At 54.5% G+C, this 18,922-nt stretch overlaps 5 protein-coding genes across 5 annotated transcripts; 1 reads left to right on the top strand and 4 right to left on the bottom strand.

The window, feature by feature from the left end:
• Positions 1-581: 581 nt before the first annotated feature.
• On the top strand, positions 582-1,489 carry G647_06379 (uncharacterized protein; the record flags this gene model as incomplete). The annotated part of the gene is made up of 3 exons (XM_008730700.1): positions 582-796; positions 862-1,369; positions 1,427-1,489. The coding sequence occupies 3 exons, from the start codon at positions 582-584 to the stop codon at positions 1,487-1,489; spliced, it is 786 nt and encodes a 261-aa protein (XP_008728922.1).
• A 548-nt stretch (positions 1,490-2,037) lies between these two features.
• G647_06378 (uncharacterized protein) lies at positions 2,038-4,115 on the bottom strand (the record flags this gene model as incomplete). The annotated part of the gene is made up of 3 exons (XM_008730699.1): positions 2,038-3,090; positions 3,220-3,789; positions 3,888-4,115. The coding sequence occupies 3 exons, from the start codon at positions 4,113-4,115 to the stop codon at positions 2,038-2,040; spliced, it is 1,851 nt and encodes a 616-aa protein (XP_008728921.1).
• A 1,244-nt stretch (positions 4,116-5,359) lies between these two features.
• G647_06377 (uncharacterized protein) lies at positions 5,360-8,308 on the bottom strand (the record flags this gene model as incomplete). The annotated part of the gene is made up of 1 exon (XM_008730698.1): positions 5,360-8,308. One exon carries the CDS (start codon positions 8,306-8,308, stop codon positions 5,360-5,362), a length of 2,949 nt encoding a protein of 982 aa, XP_008728920.1.
• A 3,555-nt stretch (positions 8,309-11,863) lies between these two features.
• G647_06376 (uncharacterized protein) lies at positions 11,864-13,901 on the bottom strand (the record flags this gene model as incomplete). The annotated part of the gene is made up of 5 exons (XM_008730697.1): positions 11,864-12,289; positions 12,401-12,487; positions 12,728-13,347; positions 13,432-13,797; positions 13,859-13,901. The coding sequence occupies 5 exons, from the start codon at positions 13,899-13,901 to the stop codon at positions 11,864-11,866; spliced, it is 1,542 nt and encodes a 513-aa protein (XP_008728919.1).
• A 2,643-nt stretch (positions 13,902-16,544) lies between these two features.
• On the bottom strand, positions 16,545-18,639 carry G647_06375 (acetyl-CoA hydrolase; the record flags this gene model as incomplete). The annotated part of the gene is made up of 8 exons (XM_008730696.1): positions 16,545-16,772; positions 16,849-17,178; positions 17,284-17,433; positions 17,506-17,769; positions 17,837-17,920; positions 18,007-18,385; positions 18,439-18,527; positions 18,586-18,639. 8 exons carry the CDS (start codon positions 18,637-18,639, stop codon positions 16,545-16,547), a joined length of 1,578 nt encoding a protein of 525 aa, XP_008728918.1.
• Between the last annotated feature and the right edge of the window lie 283 nt (positions 18,640-18,922).

The following is an 18,922-nucleotide window of genomic DNA, read 5'->3' as shown; positions in this document are numbered from 1 at the left end:
AGGCTCAATCGAGAATGCACATGTCGGAAAACATGTCTGAGGTCAACACCTTGAAATGTCGTCATTGGCCGCCGTTAGCCCCCGCCGCCAGGAGCCGAGGTGGCCCCTCGTGCCCCAACGACCCTGCCAATGGCCCTGCCCACGATAGCCTTGGATGGCCACGATGGCCCCTCCTGGCATCGGAAGATCCCGCGCCTCTGCGTTCTGGAGCTCATGGACCTCTTGTGAGCTGTCGTGTCCGATTATCACACCACCGCACTCCGTATGACCGTCTTCAATGCAGCAAGGCGTCGTAGAATCAAATGGTGCCTGCTCAGTCATCTGGGCGCGCTTGGCTCGTATCACGCGCCCCTCCATCGCGACCTCCTTGTGTAACTCTGCGGCTTCGTCGGCCTTCTCGAAGATTTGACAACAGTGAGCATTTTCTCGGTTATCATGGTCCTTCTTCCTGTTTCTTGGGACAGACGAGACGTACACAGTACTGCATTTCCGGCGCGGTAACTGGCATCTACGCACAAAATTTCTCGCCATCGCGACAAACCTCCGAACACCACTGATCCCATGAACCGATCGTTCTGAACATGTACATTCCTAAGCAGCAGTCTCTTACCCAGGCGCAGGTCGCCCCTCAATCTCTGGAAGTAATTCTCGACTGCAATACCTCAGTCGCGGCATACCCTGGCCTGCCTCCCGGATTCCAACCCCCATACAGAACGAACCCTGACGTGCAGACCATCGAGGCGTTTATACAGGTGACGTGGGTGCTCTGGTTTCTGTTCATTCTCTTGATGGTCTGGTAAGCAAGCCTACACAAACAGTAAAGGAAATTCACGTTCGCGAGTCTAACCGCGAAACAAAAAGTCGCGGCCTCTACACTCAATGCGGCAACGGCAACGGCAACGGCGACGACAATTCCGATTTGGAATCCGACATCACGGAATCAGCCTGGCGGGAAGAAGATCCCACCTTGCCAGCTCCGGTGGTGGCCTCGAAGCACCGAAAGAGGCTGAAGAAGCTGGAGCAAGTTGCGCCCGCCCAATCGTTACAACACTGGAGGGCCGAGAAGTCGGTAGAACATATCCAGACATTCGCCACCGTCTCCCCGACTCTGAGTTGTGCGATCTGCCTCGACTCACTGGAGGAGAACGACCAAATCCGCGAGCTACGATGTGGGCACGTCTATCACGCCGAATGTCTCAGTCTCTGGGTCGAAAGAGGACACCACGATTGTCCGCTCTGCAAATATGACATGCTGGGGTTGAAGAAGACCATGTCGAAGGCCCAACTCTCCGTGAGCCGGAGTGCGACAAGGACAAACCTGAACACTGTTGCTACTCCGGAGCGTGGGGAGGGGGCAGAGGATCTAGTGGTGCGTTTCAGTACCAGAGGGGAGTCAGGGTTGGCTCAGAGAGACTAACGTTCTCAGATTCATATCGACGACGATACGGACGACGGCGGCGTGACTGACGACGACAGTGACGACGGTTGAAAGCGATATATACAGCCCAGGTCCCACTTTCCCACTCTCACCATGCCGGAGCAGGTGTCGTTCCCAGTCACCACCACCTCGGAACTCACAGACACGTCTTGGTGGTGGCAACACATTACGAGCGAAGGGAACGATTCGCAGCGTGTGCGATCATTATCGGCTCGATACTTCACCGGAAGCTGTACTCTGTCTCCGCCTGTATCAAATCGGCAGACGAGGTCACAGTAATGTCCATTATTTCTGGTGGCCGAAGATATTTACGGCTAGATGCACACCACGGGTATTGCCTTGTACCCTCCCGTCTCAGTCTATCCATACGACCAGGGTGAAGCAGGCCTCGAAGATCAAATTGAAAGACATTTAAGCATATCAGTACCAGACAGATGAACATCGGCTGGATTCCACCCAAGCCACGAAATGCGCGGTCGCAACCGGCCCTTGTGGCGACGTCTAATTTTGAGAGCTAATGGGGCCCCTATCCCAACTCGAAGGCCCGCGGCACAACTCGACTCCGCCATATATACGCATAAAAGGTAGTTCTGGAACGTTCAAGGAGTCCCCAAAACCTCATCCACCATCTTCCTGAACTCCCTCTGCCTCTCACACTGCTCCAGGAAGACCTTGTACTTGACGCTCAACAATTTCTTCACCTTCTCGTCGTCAAGCGGCTCAACAAGCTTCCCCGGTTTACTCATCCGATCCATAATGGACCACAAATCCTCCGTCTTCCCCGTAGCAGGATCTGCGCTCGCGGCTTTGGCTCCCAACATGGCGGCTCCGTGGCACACCGCCGCGTGCACATACCGAGGAATCAACACCGGCATATCGCAAGCTGTAGCCACCAAACTCATCAAAATGTCATTCTGGCACTGTGACCCGGACATGAAGATCGAGTTTATCTTGTGCCCGGCCTTGTTCATCGTCGAGATAATCTGCCAGGTCTGCAGAGCGATGAACTCCATCGTGCCGTAGTAATACAGCGCAAGGCCATCGAGAGATTTATCACTGGACAAACCCACGACGGAGCCTGACATGGTGGGGTCCGCGACCGGCGAGCGGTTTCCGAAGAGGTCGCCGTAGAAAAAGAAATGCCGCCCCAAGTAACTTATGCTCGGGGCGTTGGATTTCTCTTTCATGTCCTCCAGGTGTTGATTTAGGAAGTCGTAGACGTTGCTGTTGGTGGATTCTGCGCGGGAGAGTGCCTGGTTGTACGCCGGGTGTGTTTCCAGCACATGTTTCAACAGCTCCCCCGTGGCGGACTGTCCACCCTCGGCCATCCAATAGTTTGGAATCACGGCATCGCGGTAGGGGCCCCACACGCCGTTCACAAAGACGGGATCTTTGGACATGACCAAGTGACAAGTGGACGTTCCTGCGACGGCGGCGAGGCGTGTAAAGGCTTGGGATTGATCGTTGGCAGGCGTATCCTGGTTGAGGTTATCTGGCGAGAGTTGGACTTTGGCGCCGACCGTGCCGATCCAGCCTGCGTAAGCGTCGATGACGCCGGAGCCAACCGCAATGCCAGCAGGAAGGCCCAACTCCGCTGCGGCCTTTGGGCACAGGTGGCCGGCTAGTTCACCGGCGGAGAGGTATTCGCCGTTCTGTAGCACGAGTTGTCTGTCAGTCGGGCCAAGTCGCTAGGGGGGCGACGAAAGCAGAATAAGGAAAAAGTCTCTAGAGCCACAATAAGAGATAGGACTGGGCAAATAATGCGAAGGGAACAAACTCACCACCCCGTTGACACCACCCATCCTCTTGAAATCATCCTCGGCCAGCTCCTCCAACCCAATGTCTTTCAGGAAATCCTCCTGCCATCCCTTCACCGACCCGTCCACCCCGACAGGCACATACCCCTGCTTGCAGACCACGGAGCAGAAACTCCGCTTCTCGTTTCCCGTCGCGATGTGCTCCAGCGCGTCCGTCAAGTCGTAGAACTTGCACCGGTCAAACAGCTCTTTGGGCATGTTGTTCTTCAGCCACAGCACCTTGGGGATTTCCATCTCAATGCTCATCGTCCCACCGACGTATCTCAACAGGTTATGTTTCGTGGCGTTGATCTTCTTGGTCTCCTCGACGGGTCGGTGATCGAGCCACAGCACGACGTTACGGTCGTTCTGCTTGTTGTCGAAGTGCGGCGCCGTCACCGAGACGGGCTCGTCCGTGTCGTGCGTAAAGACGGCGAGCGAGCACGTCGCGTCGAACCCGATGCCGCGGATCGAGGCCGCGTCGATGTTGCCCTGCGTCATGGCGCGGTGGACGGACAGGCAGATGCACCGCCAGATATCGGTTGTCGATTGTTCCTTTTTTTATCCCATCGATTAGTATCGGAACCAGCAACAATGAATCACGACGCCCCGTAACAGAGTCTCTCTCTCTGTGTGTTTGTACTCGAACTTACATAGTACCCCGTCTGCGGCTGCCAGAGGCCAATATTCTCAGAGGACAGGCCGACGATATCGCCGGCCTCGTTGATGATGCAGGCTCTCGCGCTCCCCGTGCCCACGTCGATGCCGATATAATGGTTCTGCTGGACGTGGACCTCGTTTCGCGCATCTACGGAGCCCTTGCGCGTCGGCGTGTTCACCCCGCTGTTGGGACCGGGTCGGAAGGGGATCGGACCAGACATGCTTGGAAGATTTTCACGTCAAAGGTAGCGTAGGCAGGTATGAGGCACCCCTGCTGTACAGAGTGGGTGGGCGAAAAGGTAAGGATGGGGGAGAGACGCAGCGAGTTGAAAGGTATGTAACACGATAAACTCGGAACCGAGTAACTCGTATGCTATGGTACGCAGAAAGAAGTGAGAGGAAGGAGGAAGGAGGAAGCAAGATCACAATGAGGTGAGCAAAGAGAGAAAGAAAAATATGTAACTTGATCTCACTCAGAGGAATCGTTGATGGTTGATGAAGAATGAATGATCCATGCTGAATGAGGGGAATCGCAATATCTTTTTTTGCCATGGGTGCCCCTCGCGAGGCGTGCTCGCATGCTACAGGACGTAGTGTACGTAGCTCCGTATGTCATCTGTAGATCTCGAAATTGTTGAAGCGCAGGGGTCCCGGAGCTAGATGCTAGCTAGGCCTGAGCTACCATTCGGGTGGCGGCATCAGTACTGGATACAGCCTCATAGCCTATTGGAGGCTCAGCAGGGCTGTGGATAGGGTAATGGAAGTGGTGGGAGAAGAGGAGTTGAGTAGTGGAGAAGATTTCCTCGTGCTCGCACTCATACGGAGTACAGTCCAGCTTTACTTAAGCAAGCGAGGGGCAATGCTGGGCGTGGTGGCATGCCCGAACAGCCCGGCTGGCCTGGTGCTCGCTTGCTCGCTGCCAGCTGAAGTACAGTACGATCATGTCTCACAAGGCTGCAGAAGCGTGTTCCAGAAGGCACGGGATCGAGGTGAAAGGTTTTTGTTGATATACGTATTTTTCAGCAACGTTCAGCATACATCGCAGCGATCGTGCAATCACTGTCTCCTGAGGCAAACCCTCTGCCTGGTCGGCCACCTTCGGCGGCTGCCAGTGGCATATTCGAATATAATATATACAGAAAAACGATGTCAGGACTGCCTGAATCGAAACCCCATAGATCCCTCCAGCATATGCCTCGAGCAGATGGCCAGCCCAAGTTTTGATCAGAACGCCGACATACCCCACTCTGTGAAACCGCGAACTTTGATACCAGGTTGCTCCGTTGCCCACAATTCATTCCCCCGTTTCCTTTGGTATAAGCTGGTGTTGGTTTGTCATCACGCGTGTCCAAGCCTTGCGAAAGGTCCAAGTATCTTCTATCATTTTCGTGACAAAGGAACAGGATGTTGAATCAAACGCCGAATCGACAGGGTATCATACAATTATTGCACACCTCCTTCAGCCTCATTTTCTGAACTGCGCCAGCTGGTGTAGGATGTTCGTGACCTCCGCTGGTATGGTGATCTGCGCGCTTGTAGGAAGCGCGACACTTGCGCCCGTCGCCAGACGAGGAGAGGCTTCGGCGGGTTCGACAGGCTCCGGCGGACTATATTCTGGCTCCTCCCCCTCGTCTTTCATTGTGGCATCCTCAAGATCGCGGGGCGGGAGGGGTTCTTGAGCCATCGGCTGTAGTGCCAACTGTTGACCGGGCTGTGGAACCCCTGTTGACACCTCAGCGGTGCCAAGGGATGACTCTGATGGGCTCGTTGCAACTTTGGTTAATTCTACCTCACCAGTGCCGAGGCCCACTTGGGTTTGAGATTTCTCCGTCGACGGGGTCGATGCGAGACGACGACTCATGTAGTCTCCCAAGCTCAATTTCTTCCTCGCCGGACTCGGAGTAACCACGCTAGGCGTGAGGCCGGGGTGAGAGGCAGAAGTAGAGGCGATAAGAGTAGGAGATTGTGCCGTGGCTGTTGTGGTCAAACCAGGAGTTGTCGCCGAGGTAGCGGATGATGAGGCAGAGGTGGCAGAAGAAGGAAAGGCCGGCACAGGTGGCAAGGTGGACAGATTTAGTTTTGGCGTCGGAGGAGGTCTCCAAGGACTGTGGGTGTGTGCCGCCTGCGATGGTAAAGGATAGGTTGTCGCACCTAGATTATGAGGAGGAATAGTGTCGGCGCTGGCTGCATGCGGACTGGTTGCGGCATCGGTGACAGGATTGTCTGCACGCACGCTGGCATCTTTCATGTCCACGTCCCCGGACGTAGGAGGAGCATGGGCCTGATGCTGCATGCATGCCGACGTAGGGGAGGACGGGACCGGCTCTTGTTGCCCATGTCTTTCACGGTCCGCGAGCAGTTTCCGAAGCAAACGCTGCGTAGGTGTGGAGAACTTCCTCCTCTTTGCTGGTGGCGGTAGAGCCAGACCACGCTCTTCGGGGTCCGTCTGAACTGCAACACTAGTATACACAGGCTGCGGCGTTCTTGTCTGCGGTTTGCTCGGGGGCTCCATGGACTTGCCTCGGCATGCAGGAGCTCGCGGCGGCGGTGGTGAGCCCAGGGCAGTATCATTGAGCCTGGACGGTTGTCCACTGGGCGTGTTGGGGTGCGAAGTTATCTGATGGCCCAACTGCTTCGAGGTGTTGACGTTAGGGGTATTGAGCGTTGACCCACCACTGGTGCGCTTCTTCTTGCGATGCACGGCCTGGCCACTTTGATCCTTCTTTTCCTGTTCTCTCTGTGCGAACGCCTTTTCCGCCATTTGGATTTTACGAAGCTCACGAGCAGTAAGGCCGTTTCCAAGAACAGGGTCGGCATCAAGAGCAGCGACATTGACCGGCGTGATATCTCGACTTGGTCCTCCGCTGCGAGAGGAATCCGGGGTAGATCGACGATCAGACTGATCTTCGTCGTCGAGCACCTTGGGCTCGCTTCCTGCACGACTGTTGGTGGCATGTCCAGTACTAAAGGGCGAAATGGTTTGGTTCTTCTTACTTGGCTTCTTCCTCTTTCCCTTTTCCTTGTGCGCAGCCTCTGATGATTTCGGTGGAAACCTTCGATCGAATGGAGCAAGAAGGCAAGCCGCGCCCGCATCGCATGCGCAGTCGCCGAAATTGGCGAGGACACGGCTGACCCAGTCAAGGCGTCGATTTTGGCCCAGCTCAGAGTCTTCTGCTGCGATCATGGCCTGATCTAGAAACCACGGGGTGGTCAGCTCAGAACCAGTCGGAATGTCCTGGCTTGCGACAAAGCAATGGCGAGTTTCATCGTTGTCGGAAACGAAAGTCTTCAAGGTGACGTTCGGCCGACATGATCGTCTCAAATACCGAAAACGAGTGCCCGATTTCCTGCTGTCAATGTAGATATCCATGTGCGGGTGGAAGAAGACAAAGGGATCCGGATGCCTCAACTCTTGCCATCTGTTGGATGATGATTTTTGCTGGCAATACTCTTCCAACATGCCGACTTGACCTCGAACTTCGCCTACGACCTCGTTTTTCTTCACTGGGGATTGTATGCGCAGGAAGCGCCAAGTCGGGCGTCTGCCATCGTATTCGACATCTGTTTTCCTGATTGTCTCGACCGAAACTTGCGGCCAGGTACTTTGATCTAGGGGCTGATCCAAGCGCACAAAAGGTGATTTCGCGGTGGGTTGTTGTCCAGGGCTGACGACCAAAGATGGGTCTGTACGCCATGCAAAGAGCGTGTTGGTAGCCTGGATAGTTTGCTCGTTGTCCCTGGCGTTTGTGTTTCCTTCATCGCGGTCATAGAGCTCAAGAAAGTCGAGGGTGTACGTAGGGATCGCGGGAAATCGGAACAGGTCCTGAGGAGATTTGGAAGGGCTAGGGTATGACTGGACGGTCGAAGCGGCTCTTTTCCTGGTTTCGCCGTTGGTGGACACGATAGAGCCCGAAGTGCGATGGCTTGTCTTGGGCTTCTTCGCAGGTGGTCCGTCTCTTGCAGTGGTCACAGATTCATGGCGATCATGATGCCAGCCGTTGACCTGTTCGGGCGTCGCGTGGATGTCCTTGTGCTTTTTCTTCTGTGATTTTGAGCTCGCTCTCTTGACCTTCCGGTCACCGCCTTCAAGTGCCTCTCGATGCCTTCGTTGTCGTTCAGTGGCTTTCTTTGTGTCGAGATCGCGAGGAAAACAGTCTGCGCAGAAGTGTTCATCTGGCACCTTCTTGCCGTGGTAGTAGCATTCAATGTGCTGCCAGGTGTCACACTTGGGGCAATAGACTGTGTTGCCATCGTCATCTGCGTAGATACAGATACATTTGATGGTGTATTCCTCCTCGTCTTGTATATTGTCTGAGAGGGAGCCATTAGGCAAGGGAGAGGCCAGAGACGGAGCGGCGGTGACCGGATAATGATTGGGAAGGGGATGCGTGGTGAGAAGGGAGGACTCTGTCATAATCCGACAGAGTTCCTCCTCATCGGTGGAGTCTTGGTGTTTTCTTGTCTGATTCAATCATAAAATGACTTGTCGCATGTCGCGCATCGCCGGAGCAGGTGGTCCCTTGATAGAGCTGGGGACCTCAGAACGGGCTCAGGGTATCGCGCAAGTGATACGATGGCGAGAAAGCGTCGACTGCAGTTCCAGAGCGGTTTTGAAGTCCTTTTCTGACCGCTAAAGTCGGCTGAAGAGGGTGGGCCACCGGTCGCCAAAGAGGCCGCGCAGGCGCAGAGGGGAAAGGGGTATCGCCGATGTCGAATACCGATTAAAATCGAGTGTCGATGGTATGTGGGAGAGTCTTAAGCGTAATGCTGAGCATTTGAAGGGCTGTCGACTGCGCAAAGGTCGAGTTGAAGATGTGATTACAAGACAGTCAAGTTGGAGACCGAGAGTCGACGAGGTAATCGAACACGGTGACACAACACAAAGGGCGAGGGACACGCGGGATAGCGGATGAAAGGATCCGGTAGGTGGAAGAGTGCGAATTGTTCGAGCAGGCTGATGAAGAAAGAAGAGATTGGTGACTGAAAAGAGGGAGACGAAAGGAATAGCGAGAAGAAGATGGGATGGAGGGACCCAAGATGCAGATTGCGCAGCCAGCGCGGGTTAGAGAGACCGACTTCACCTCAGTCGGTGCAGTCTGCATGCCCTTACGCACCCAACCTTTGGAGCCCCCCAAAGCCAAATCCCAGTGAGCCAGTCCTAGGCCCAAGGCAGCCACTGCACAATCAGCGAGGGGACGCTGTTGGATTCTCAGGCCACTGAGAGGCCAGAGTAAAAATGGGCTCCCGGCTAACCTGGAAGCAGCAAAGTCGGCAGAACAAGGGGCCCACCTGCGCCGCCCACCACTCCTATCGCGCGCTTCACAGAGGCCATGAGCAAAAGTGGCTCCCGAAAGCGACGCCCTGTTTGCGACTTTTCACTGGCTTCTTTCCACCCAGGAGCCTCCTTGTGACTTTTTCACCTGCCCCCGAACTCGCAGGTCCTTGTGAAGCCTGCGGATCTCAGCACAGATACAGACAGGTTACAGCGCATCTACCTGCAAGCTGCAGCTCCAACACCCGCACGCTCGACGCTGCGCTTGCTCAAACCTGCACTGTTTCTCGTAACCGGACCGCGTCACGAGGGACAGAAGCCGCGAATCAGTTGCTGCCGTCCCCTTGTTAGTGCTAGCCACCAGCTTTCCCGTGCGGATTAGTATCCCTTCTCTCGCATCTCACTTTTCTTTCTCCGTCGCCCACTCCTGGTTCCTCTTCTCTTTCCTCCTCAGTCTGCGCCCAACTCGCCTTCTTGTCCACGGTTCACCCGAAATTGGCGGGACGGACTATTCAGATCCGAGTCTCTCTACCCTTTACTACTGTTCCAGAGACAGCGGTCTGCAGAGCACCTACTCAATTATGTGAATTCCTGAGCAGCACCGGATAACCAATGTGCTGTTCTTACCGAGGCGGGGTTCGGATTCGAGTCAGAGCTGAGCAGTGGAAAAGTGATGCAGCAATTCGTGGATCAGCCTTTCCCTGTCCACTCCTCTCAAGCTCCTTCCGTCACTTGCAGTTCACTTGCTCCTCGTCCATTGATATCTCATCATCTTATGCAAGGATATCAATGCCGGCGCTCCTTGACCTAAGATTCCTCAACTCCTTCCCACGCTTGACGCATCCTGCTTGTCCCGCCGTCGCAACCGACCTCGTCTTGCTGACCTTGCTTCTGTCCAGTCGACCTCGCATTTCCTCTCTTATTTGTCTCACGCTGCTGACCTTTCTAGTTCCCACCTTCACCTCTCGAACGAAGCTTCATTCTCCTCCGTGCTACAGTCGCGGCAGTTCCGTCTCCTCCTCCAATGGGCTTGTCCCGGTCCTCCACCTGGTTTTTGATTTCGCATCTCGATGATTGTTGCAATTCGGTGCCGTGTCACACTTGAAGAGGTGACAGCGATGGTCGTCGACTGTTGTTAAGGCACATGAATACAATACCAGAGTCTAGCACGCCTTTCGAAGGGCATTGCTTAAGGCCTGTCGAGACTCTTTCCTGCGTGTCAACTTTATCCTTTCATGAAGACGCAATGTGGTTTGCGAGTCAATGCCAGAAGAGGAATCGATACAAGCAGTTGCGCTAGGTGACCAAGATTCCTCCTACCAGGGATCGTTCCCACAGTCATTCAAACAATGTCTCTACTCTTTGTTCCCAATGGCCATTGCCGCTTCGACCGATCCACCGCGACTCCTTCGCTGCTTTTACATTCGTCGTTGGCATCGCGGGTGAAAGGGCATTCCTGCCACGTCTTTGAAGAGTTGCGTCTGTTCGAACCATGGTGGCGGACGTGTAAAAATCATCCAGACATGGAAGCCTATTCCGTTGAAGCTAACTTATGCCACTAACGATAAATCTGAAGCCATGACCACGATCTACTTATGGTGCCGCTCTGAAGACCTGCCCGTTATGGTGAGCCAGCTGCCGTGGCGAACTTGTCCTGGATCACACTACTGCTATCGGACATTGCGACGGACATTGAGCGGTTCTTTTGTGGGAACAAACCTGGTCGAATACCTTTTGGCACAGAAACTCGCTCCAGACAGATATTGAAACCTGATGGCCCTGTACAGACCATTGTTTGTCAGGCCCAGGTTAATCGTCGACTGCGGAAGGCAGAAGAATCAGTGTTACAGGTCAACACTAGATGGCTTGAATCAGTGCAGGGGCGCGGCGCGGCGCAACAGAGCGCTTTTCAAATCCTTTTCAGATAACCCAGGAAAGAAACACTTCGTTCCACGGGTTGTTGTTCGCCATGTGAAGCCAATGGTGGGCATCACTTACGCCCCGACGGTTACCGTGTATTAGCGAATGGTAGCCTCCGATGTACAGGCCTGCTCCCAGGTTGTTTCTCTATACCCCACAAACTGGTGAAACTATGTGCGTACTGGCCATCTATGTAGTAGCCTAAAGTTGAGCTCCGTCTATGCGACGCATATGACTCAGCAAAATTCAAATCCACGAAACGGTGGGATGTGATCAACGGGCTGCTTGCGGCTCGGGTCTACCATCGAGGCTCGGGTTGTCATTCAAAAGGGACTTCATGTCTTTACCAAACCGCTGTTCAAGCCGAGTTATTTCAAGTCGCATCAACACCAATCTGCCGAATAGTGTCTGGCAAGCAGTAACATAAGCGACGACTATCCACGTACACGCGATGGTAGAAATGCAACGAGGTGATACCACTTCTCTCATCGTTGGAAAGCCAACCTCCCATACAGTACTCAGTACATACAATAGTATGGAGCTGGGCAGTTTTGAGAGCAGCCCTGCAGATCGTGTCTTCCATTGGTTCTATTCTCAGGAGGTTTCTATCGTGTGGAACGCGGGTGGGGGACCGTTGTCGTCGTGGTGGCGGTGTTGGTGGTTCAGGAGCCTAATATAAACAAGCACCTCCAGCCGACGGACAATACAGTATGGATCACTTCCCGTTGCCCTTCCCCTTCGCCTTGGGCACGCCATTACCGGCAGACAGCTCGTCGCCTATTTCTCGATGTAAATCACCTTCTCATCGCCTTTATAGTCGCCTTCCACGGTGTCCATCTCTCCGTTCCTGATCTTCTGCTCTTCGGCGCGACGGGCAATCTCCTCGTCCATTTTCTCCCAAATTTCCGGTCTCTTGAGCTGCGTGGCAACCTTGTCCCGGAACACGAAGACTGTATTCGGACATGCCTCGTCAGTATCTTCGACGTCTCCTTTGAACTCATCATGTCTACTATAGGCAGGGGGCGCAAACTCACTATTTCTATGCTCGGCGAAGTAGCGATCGATATCCTCGAGCGTTCGGTTGCTCGTCTCCGGGTAGAAGAAGTATGTCGTCGGGATGAAACTGAAGCACAATACCGCCCAGATGATCCAGAATTTGTAGCCCAGATTGGCGATTCCGGGCGGTGTCACTTGGGCGACCATCTGTCTTGTCGTTAGGTCTGCTAGACGCCACTTAAAGAAAAGGAGGCGTGGGAGACACATGAATCATCCGCCCTTCCAGGAATGTTGCACCGACGGGCCAGGGAGACTTACGTAGTTCATGATCCAGTTGGTGGCCATGGCCAGGGAAGCGCCCTTGCCGCGGAAGGAGATGTGGTTGATCTCGGTGGGATAAAGCCACTGTGTTGAGAGAGAGGTCGTTAGCACGTGTGCATTGGAGGGTACAGTTTCCGAGTGGCCTTCGTATGAGGAAGAGTATCAAAGCCAAAGCACGCCAAGACTGTTCTCACGCCCTCTTGCTTTCGCCACTTGCACATGTATTACATGTCTCTCGACCCTCTCTCGGGAGAACCTCACACGTCTTGGGATCCCTTGTTGAAAAATACAAAAGAATGATGGATGATAACGTGGAGCACTTACAGGGACACCAAGGACTCCCATGCCGAAGGACGCGAAAAATACGAAAAAGAACGTGGTCGCCAGGGCACCTAGTTTGTAGGCATCGCCTTTACCAGTCTCGGAGAGACCGAGGGCGATGGTGATGATGGTCCAGCACGTGCAGCAAGCAGCCGCCGAGGTCATCATGACCCGTCGCCGACCGTATCGTTCAATGACGAACCAAGCCAGGAAGCTGAAGATGAGATAGTCGACGGACCCGGCGGCGGCTAGGATTCGAGCGAGAAGCTCGCTGAGGTTGATGGCGTGGATGAAGATGTACGTCTGGAAGTAGCTGGTGACGTTGATGCCCGAGATCTGATTCATGGCTTGCATCCACGCGCCTAGAATCATACGGCGAACGACTCCTGATGGACCACGGCCGGTGAGAAGTTGCCACCAGGTATACGTCTGGGCGTGCTCCTTGTCCAGTACGTCCTTGATGATATCGTACTGAGCACGGACGGACGGGGAGTCGACGGTGGCGCCATGCCCTTCTAGCGCTGCGAGCACCTCAAGGGCTTCCTCGTATTTGCCTTTGCGCATCAAAAGGCGAGGAGAATCCGGCAGGAATGGGCACATCAGCCAGATCAGCAACGTGAAGACTGTGATCAGTCAGCTTCGATATTGCAGCAGACGCCGGAAGCGCCAAAGCAGGGCTCATGAAAGCGACGGGTTCGAGAACTTACAGCACTGGAAAGCAAGTGGGAAGCGCCAGGCCACAGATCCCTTGCAGAAGCTGAATCCGAGGGTGAGCCAATTCGACAGGCAGAAACCGGTAATGCAGTTTGCCATCTGGATGATGACAAGCTTGCCACGGCTCCGCATCTTGCTGGTCTCGGATTGCCAGACCCCAGCCGTGGCCGTATTCATGCCTGTCCCAAGGCCAGCAATGACGCGACCAGCGAACATCTGTCCTCTCGAGTAGCATGCAGTCTGGATGATTGCGCCTAGAGCAATGACGGAGCTGCCGAGTAAGATTGTGCGCGGACGACCGAGTCTGTCTCCTGTATATAACGTGGACAGAGCGCCACCAAAACAGCCCAAATTATACACTGGAGGCTTGTCAGATGCTGTTCCAGACTGCCCAGCACCAGGAAGGAGGCGACAACCTACCAGATGTCAGGGTTCCTTGTACTGTTGCATTAGGATTCCCCATGGTCCTGAGGAAATCTTCTCCCACCAGACTGTAACGCAATCAGCCTACCGCGACACAGCTGGCGAAGGTCGTTTCTCCTGTGCCAACCTCGGTGAGGAACGACTTACACGTTTCCAAAGACACCCTGTGTAGCAAGAAGAGATCGTTAGCGCGCTGATCACGTCACGAGCACGATTCGAAGCACCGCAGGCATACCTGATCGTATCCATAGAAGACGAGGACGGTCGACGCCGCCAGAGAAATCCAGACAGTGAGGGCACTGCCTGAACCTCCAAGGTATTTTCGACCCATCGCGATCAACGCTCAGGTGCCTAAGATTGTGTGCTCCGCGAACAGAATTCCTTGAAAGACACCAAGGGAACGGAACGAAGAAGTGAAGCAGAGACTCCAACCACAGATCGTGACCAAATTGATCGGTACCCTTTATATCTGATCCTTTTTGCGTATGGGCCTTTCCCCACTGATTGACGATCGCCCCGTCTTCGACCGAGGAGCGTCTGCAATCCCTCACCCATCGGTAAAGATGATGGCGAAAAACGTGCCTTCGAGAGGCAACATCACAATAGCCTATGACGTGCTGTAGTCCTAGTGGGAATACCGGATCCCAGCTGCACTTCGGTATACCAACAACAGCAATTCCAGGAATGTTGGCCGAAGTGATTGGATGGTAATCATCCGTGTTCCACATGCAGGCAAGGAAGATCTTCCTTCCTCCACGCGGGGGTCAGTGGTGACTCCACACATATTGCGGTTGTCGGCCGTTTTCATGCAGAGATTGTGTCCCGAGGCGAACAGCGTCGCTCCACAAGGACGGGGCACGGCTTAGCAGAAGTTGCTCACAGTCGCCCTATACATCGAGTGCTAGACCTGTGAACACGTGCGGAGGATATGTTGCAACTTCGTGGTATGATTGACTCAATCATACACAAACAACTCCTGACCCGTACGAGACTGGACATCGGCCTGCCTATAAATGACGACGGTGGGATATATCCGCATCAGGCAGATTCGCGCCGCGGCCGCCGTCGTTTGCCATGTCAACCTGGGAGAGGTTCCAGGAGGAGAAAACCGTCAGCACTACTCCGTACAGATCGTGCAAAGATTGAGTAAGTAGTGTCCTCCACCCCGGACAGTATGTCGGTGAGCTCGGCGCACGTCTGAATAGAAGCCGGCTGCAACAGCGTCTACTCGTGCGGGGATCAGACGACCCGGTGAAGGGCGGTGTTGTCGCAGCGAATCGCACATGTCGGGAAGATCCTTTGAAGCAATGATTGTCGTCGCGCGCCGTCGACTGGGGCAGCAGTTATGAGCCAGTCCACGGTGATTGGGCATTGAGCCGAACCTGGCATCGGTGATGATCGGACTGCGCTGCCGCAAGCCGCGGAACCAGCACCGCCCTGCGCTTTCTTCGGCGACCAGGGTGATGGGACTATTGGATCACGCGGCGATGTGCTGAGAGCAAATGTACATCAGACCTTAGGCAGAGATTTTTAGTGCAGAACAACTATATTTCGTGGTCGCGGACAAGATACCCGGCTAATGAGTAACATGTGAATGAGAGGTGAGTGAGAGGTGAGTGAGAGATCAGTGAAAGGTGAGTGAGAAGCGGGTTGGCTTTGAAATTGACGAAAAAGGGCAGGCGCGAATGCCATGAACAGCCACATCACAAGCGTCTTGCTTGCAATTTCCCATAATTACTGGCCCGCCGGCTTCTCTGTGACGTCCGCCCACGGTGTCTCCTTGGTCACAATCTACTCTTGCTACTCGCACAGCGTATGAATCACCTGTATATATTGCTTACCCGTCGACTATCCATCCAGAATTGACGCGCATCAATCCAGCAGCACTTACACGACACATCCCGGGCCTTGGGGTCGGATCTGATGGACAGGCAGCCACTTAATGTCGGAGTCATGCGCGAAGAAGCTCTTGTCAATGGTCAGCCCGTCGTCTGGATTGGCATCGATTTGGTCCTCCAGCCGCGAAGACCAGGTTCGGCCGTAGAAAACTGACCAACCCACACGCCACAGAGGGAGTCGCTTACAATTTGAACATTGACACAAAAGATATGCTGCTCGCGAAGTCGGTTCAGTATCGCTGAGACGACTTGGGTGGAGAATGAATGAATCACAGAGTGACAAGTCAACAGTGCTTTTGAGGACGACGTTGTTCGGAAGGGCATGCATGGACTCCTCGGTTACACAGCACTCCGCGCATGACAGGAATCCGTGGACTTGAAGCGTGCTTTCATGCCGACACGGTTGCTTTGCACTTTCTACAGCTTCGACTTGGTGTCGGCAGCCTTGATACGTAAGGGTAAAAGAAATGTCAATATGGCCGCGGGCTTGTTGAATGGTCTGCCTGTTGCAATAGCTCCTGCAGCACTGACAATCGGCTCCAGTGGCTGAACACTGAAGACGTCCGCGCTCGAAGAGGAAACCATGCGTATCGGTCTGAATATTGGATGTTCAAGACAAGGCAGACCACAAACCCCTCGAATGGCCCGTATGCTATACACCGGATCAACCCCGGAATCAATCCCCAAGGACGGGGCCCGGACTGGCCATCACACGACACGTCAGTCCACGCTGTCTTGACCTCGTTATCGCGTCACGCTGGAGCTGTTCGTCCCCAATGGTTCTTCTATTTCCACCCGCTGATCTTCATTGTCCCGTTCTCCACTAGATTTTTATGCATATCAAAGGTATTGAAGAGCAAGTGTGGCTCGTGGCCCATTCCCTTTCTCAGACACTCGAACTCGGCCTTGTCGAAGTAATCTTGCAAAATGGGCCGATAGTCGGGATGCGCGCAGTGTTTGATGATTTCTCGCGCTCGCTCGCGCGGCGACATGCCCCGAACGTCCGCCAAACCCTGTGTGTCCCCAGCGTCAGCTCGAATCATCGCGGAATTGTCGATACCCATGCAAAAAGTTGCTGCGAGGACTTACAATCTCAGTCACCACGACATCCAAATCATGTTCCGTCTGGTCGACGTGCGTGCACATGGGCACAATGCAGCTCACGCCCGTGGGATCCGTCTTGGAGGGTCTCGTGCTCGGCGTGTGCATGATGGAGTATTTCGCCGAACGGAGGAAATCGGCCGAGCCGCCCAGGCCGTTGAGCATGCGAGACCCCATCACGCAGGTGCTGTTGGCGTGGGCGTAGATGTCAACCTCGACGGGGGTGTTCATGCCAATCACGCCCAAGCGGCGGATGATCTCAGGCGAGTTGGAGACCTGTTGGGACCGAAGGAGGAGCTTGGCATGGTAGTTCTCCCACTGGTGGATGAAAACACGGGTGGGTCAGCACACCGTAGATACGTAGTTGGGGGATTGGAGAGATCATGTCCGCTCGACAACACTTGGGACGACTTGCTTACGTACCCCGTCGTAGAAGCGTTGAAAGCCACCTGGCGAGAAGCGGATAGAGGTCGCGGTCGCGAAGTCGAGATTTCCGCTGTCGAAGAGGTCGAGGAACGAGTCCTGCAGCACCTCGGTCCACACCTTCAGGTTCTTGAAGTTGGCGCCTCCTTTCTAAAACAGGCTCAAGAGGTAAGTTAACGGGTTGACGAACATCAGGGATGCGAAATCTCTCTTGAAACTTACAGCCAGACCCCCGATCACCGCGTTGGCGATATTGCCGATCCCAGACTGTAGGGGCAGCAGGTTCTTCGGCAGTCGATCATGCTTGACTTCATGTTCCAGGAACTCGATCAGGTTGCGGGCAATGGCGCGGGACGTCTCGTCCTCGGGAGCATTCTCGGTCGTTTGGTCCGGGTAGTCGGACTCGACGATGGCGACGACGCGTTCCGGGTCAACCGGGATATGTGGCGTGCCGATGCGGTCTTCTGGCGACATGATGAGGTACGGCTTTGATGTTGTTTCTCGTCAGCTTTCAAATCGACTTGATCTGCAAATCATTTTGGACTTCGCCTACCTTTCTGCGGGGCGGCAAATCAGTCATGGTGATGTCGTGCAGTCCTTCGAAGCTGGGAGCGGCGGTGTTGACTTCGATGATGATCTACTCCACGTGTGCACACACACGCACATACGTGAGTCAACTTGCTCAATCAGTCATTCTGGGGGAAGGAGGCACTTCATTCGAACCTTGTCTGCCATCTGGATGATCTCGGGACTGGCACCGACGCTCGCACCGGGGATGATGCCTCCGTCCTCGGTGATGGCGCTGGCCTCGACAATGGCCACGTCCAGCCTGTTGTTCGCCTTGTTCTTCGTGTAGTACCCGTACATGAGATCCACGGGGAACATGCTGAGATGCTTGTCGAAGAATTTGATGTTGCCGTTGTTGATGCCCTTGGCGATTTCCTTGCCCACCTGATGGGGCGACCGCCGTTCGATCATGTTGAGTCTCGCCCATCGGTTCTCCGTCTCTGCGCCGCTTGACGCGCCGACAAATAGATTGAACTTGAGAGATCCTTGCAGGCCGTTCTTCTCTACGTGGTCGGCAAGTGCTGTGGGTACCTTTCTGAGAGCTCGTCAGCTGTGGTGTTTGACCTGTTGCCAGGCGACAGTATGTACTTTGGATATCCGACGCCCGTGAAGCCCGACCAGCCAATATACGAGCCATGGGGGAAGAGGTCAATCAAATCCTCCGCCTTGGCCAGTTTCTGCTGTGGTTGTTAGCTTGCAGGGGCAGTGGAGGGCTTCAGGGCTGTTTCGTTTTACGTTGAGATAGCTAGCTCGCCTGCATCGGCTCTTCAGAAGCGCCGAGGCGGCCATGACGCAAAGAAAGAGAGCAGAGACTGATCACGAAACACGACAGGCCGTGTCTTACGGCGTTGAGCGGATTGAGCTTCGACCTACGAGTCGCTGTGCAGTACACAGTATGTTGTCTTTATCAACAGCACGGTCGATGAGCTTGTGGCCGGCAAGAAGCCCACGCAGCCCAGCGTCCCGCCAATTTCGTCATTGGCCGTGGCGCCAATGGCTGGGTGAATGGAGCTTGTGGTTGCTTGGAGCCCCTCGTCGGACATGCTCGGATATGGGACACACGAATCACATG

This window comes from Cladophialophora carrionii (genome assembly GCF_000365165.1).
Source record: "Cladophialophora carrionii CBS 160.54 unplaced genomic scaffold supercont1.5, whole genome shotgun sequence".
NCBI lineage: Eukaryota > Fungi > Ascomycota > Eurotiomycetes > Chaetothyriales > Herpotrichiellaceae > Cladophialophora > Cladophialophora carrionii.
Note: the sequence above shows the minus strand (reverse complement) of the source record. Positions and strands in the feature narration are given on the sequence as shown.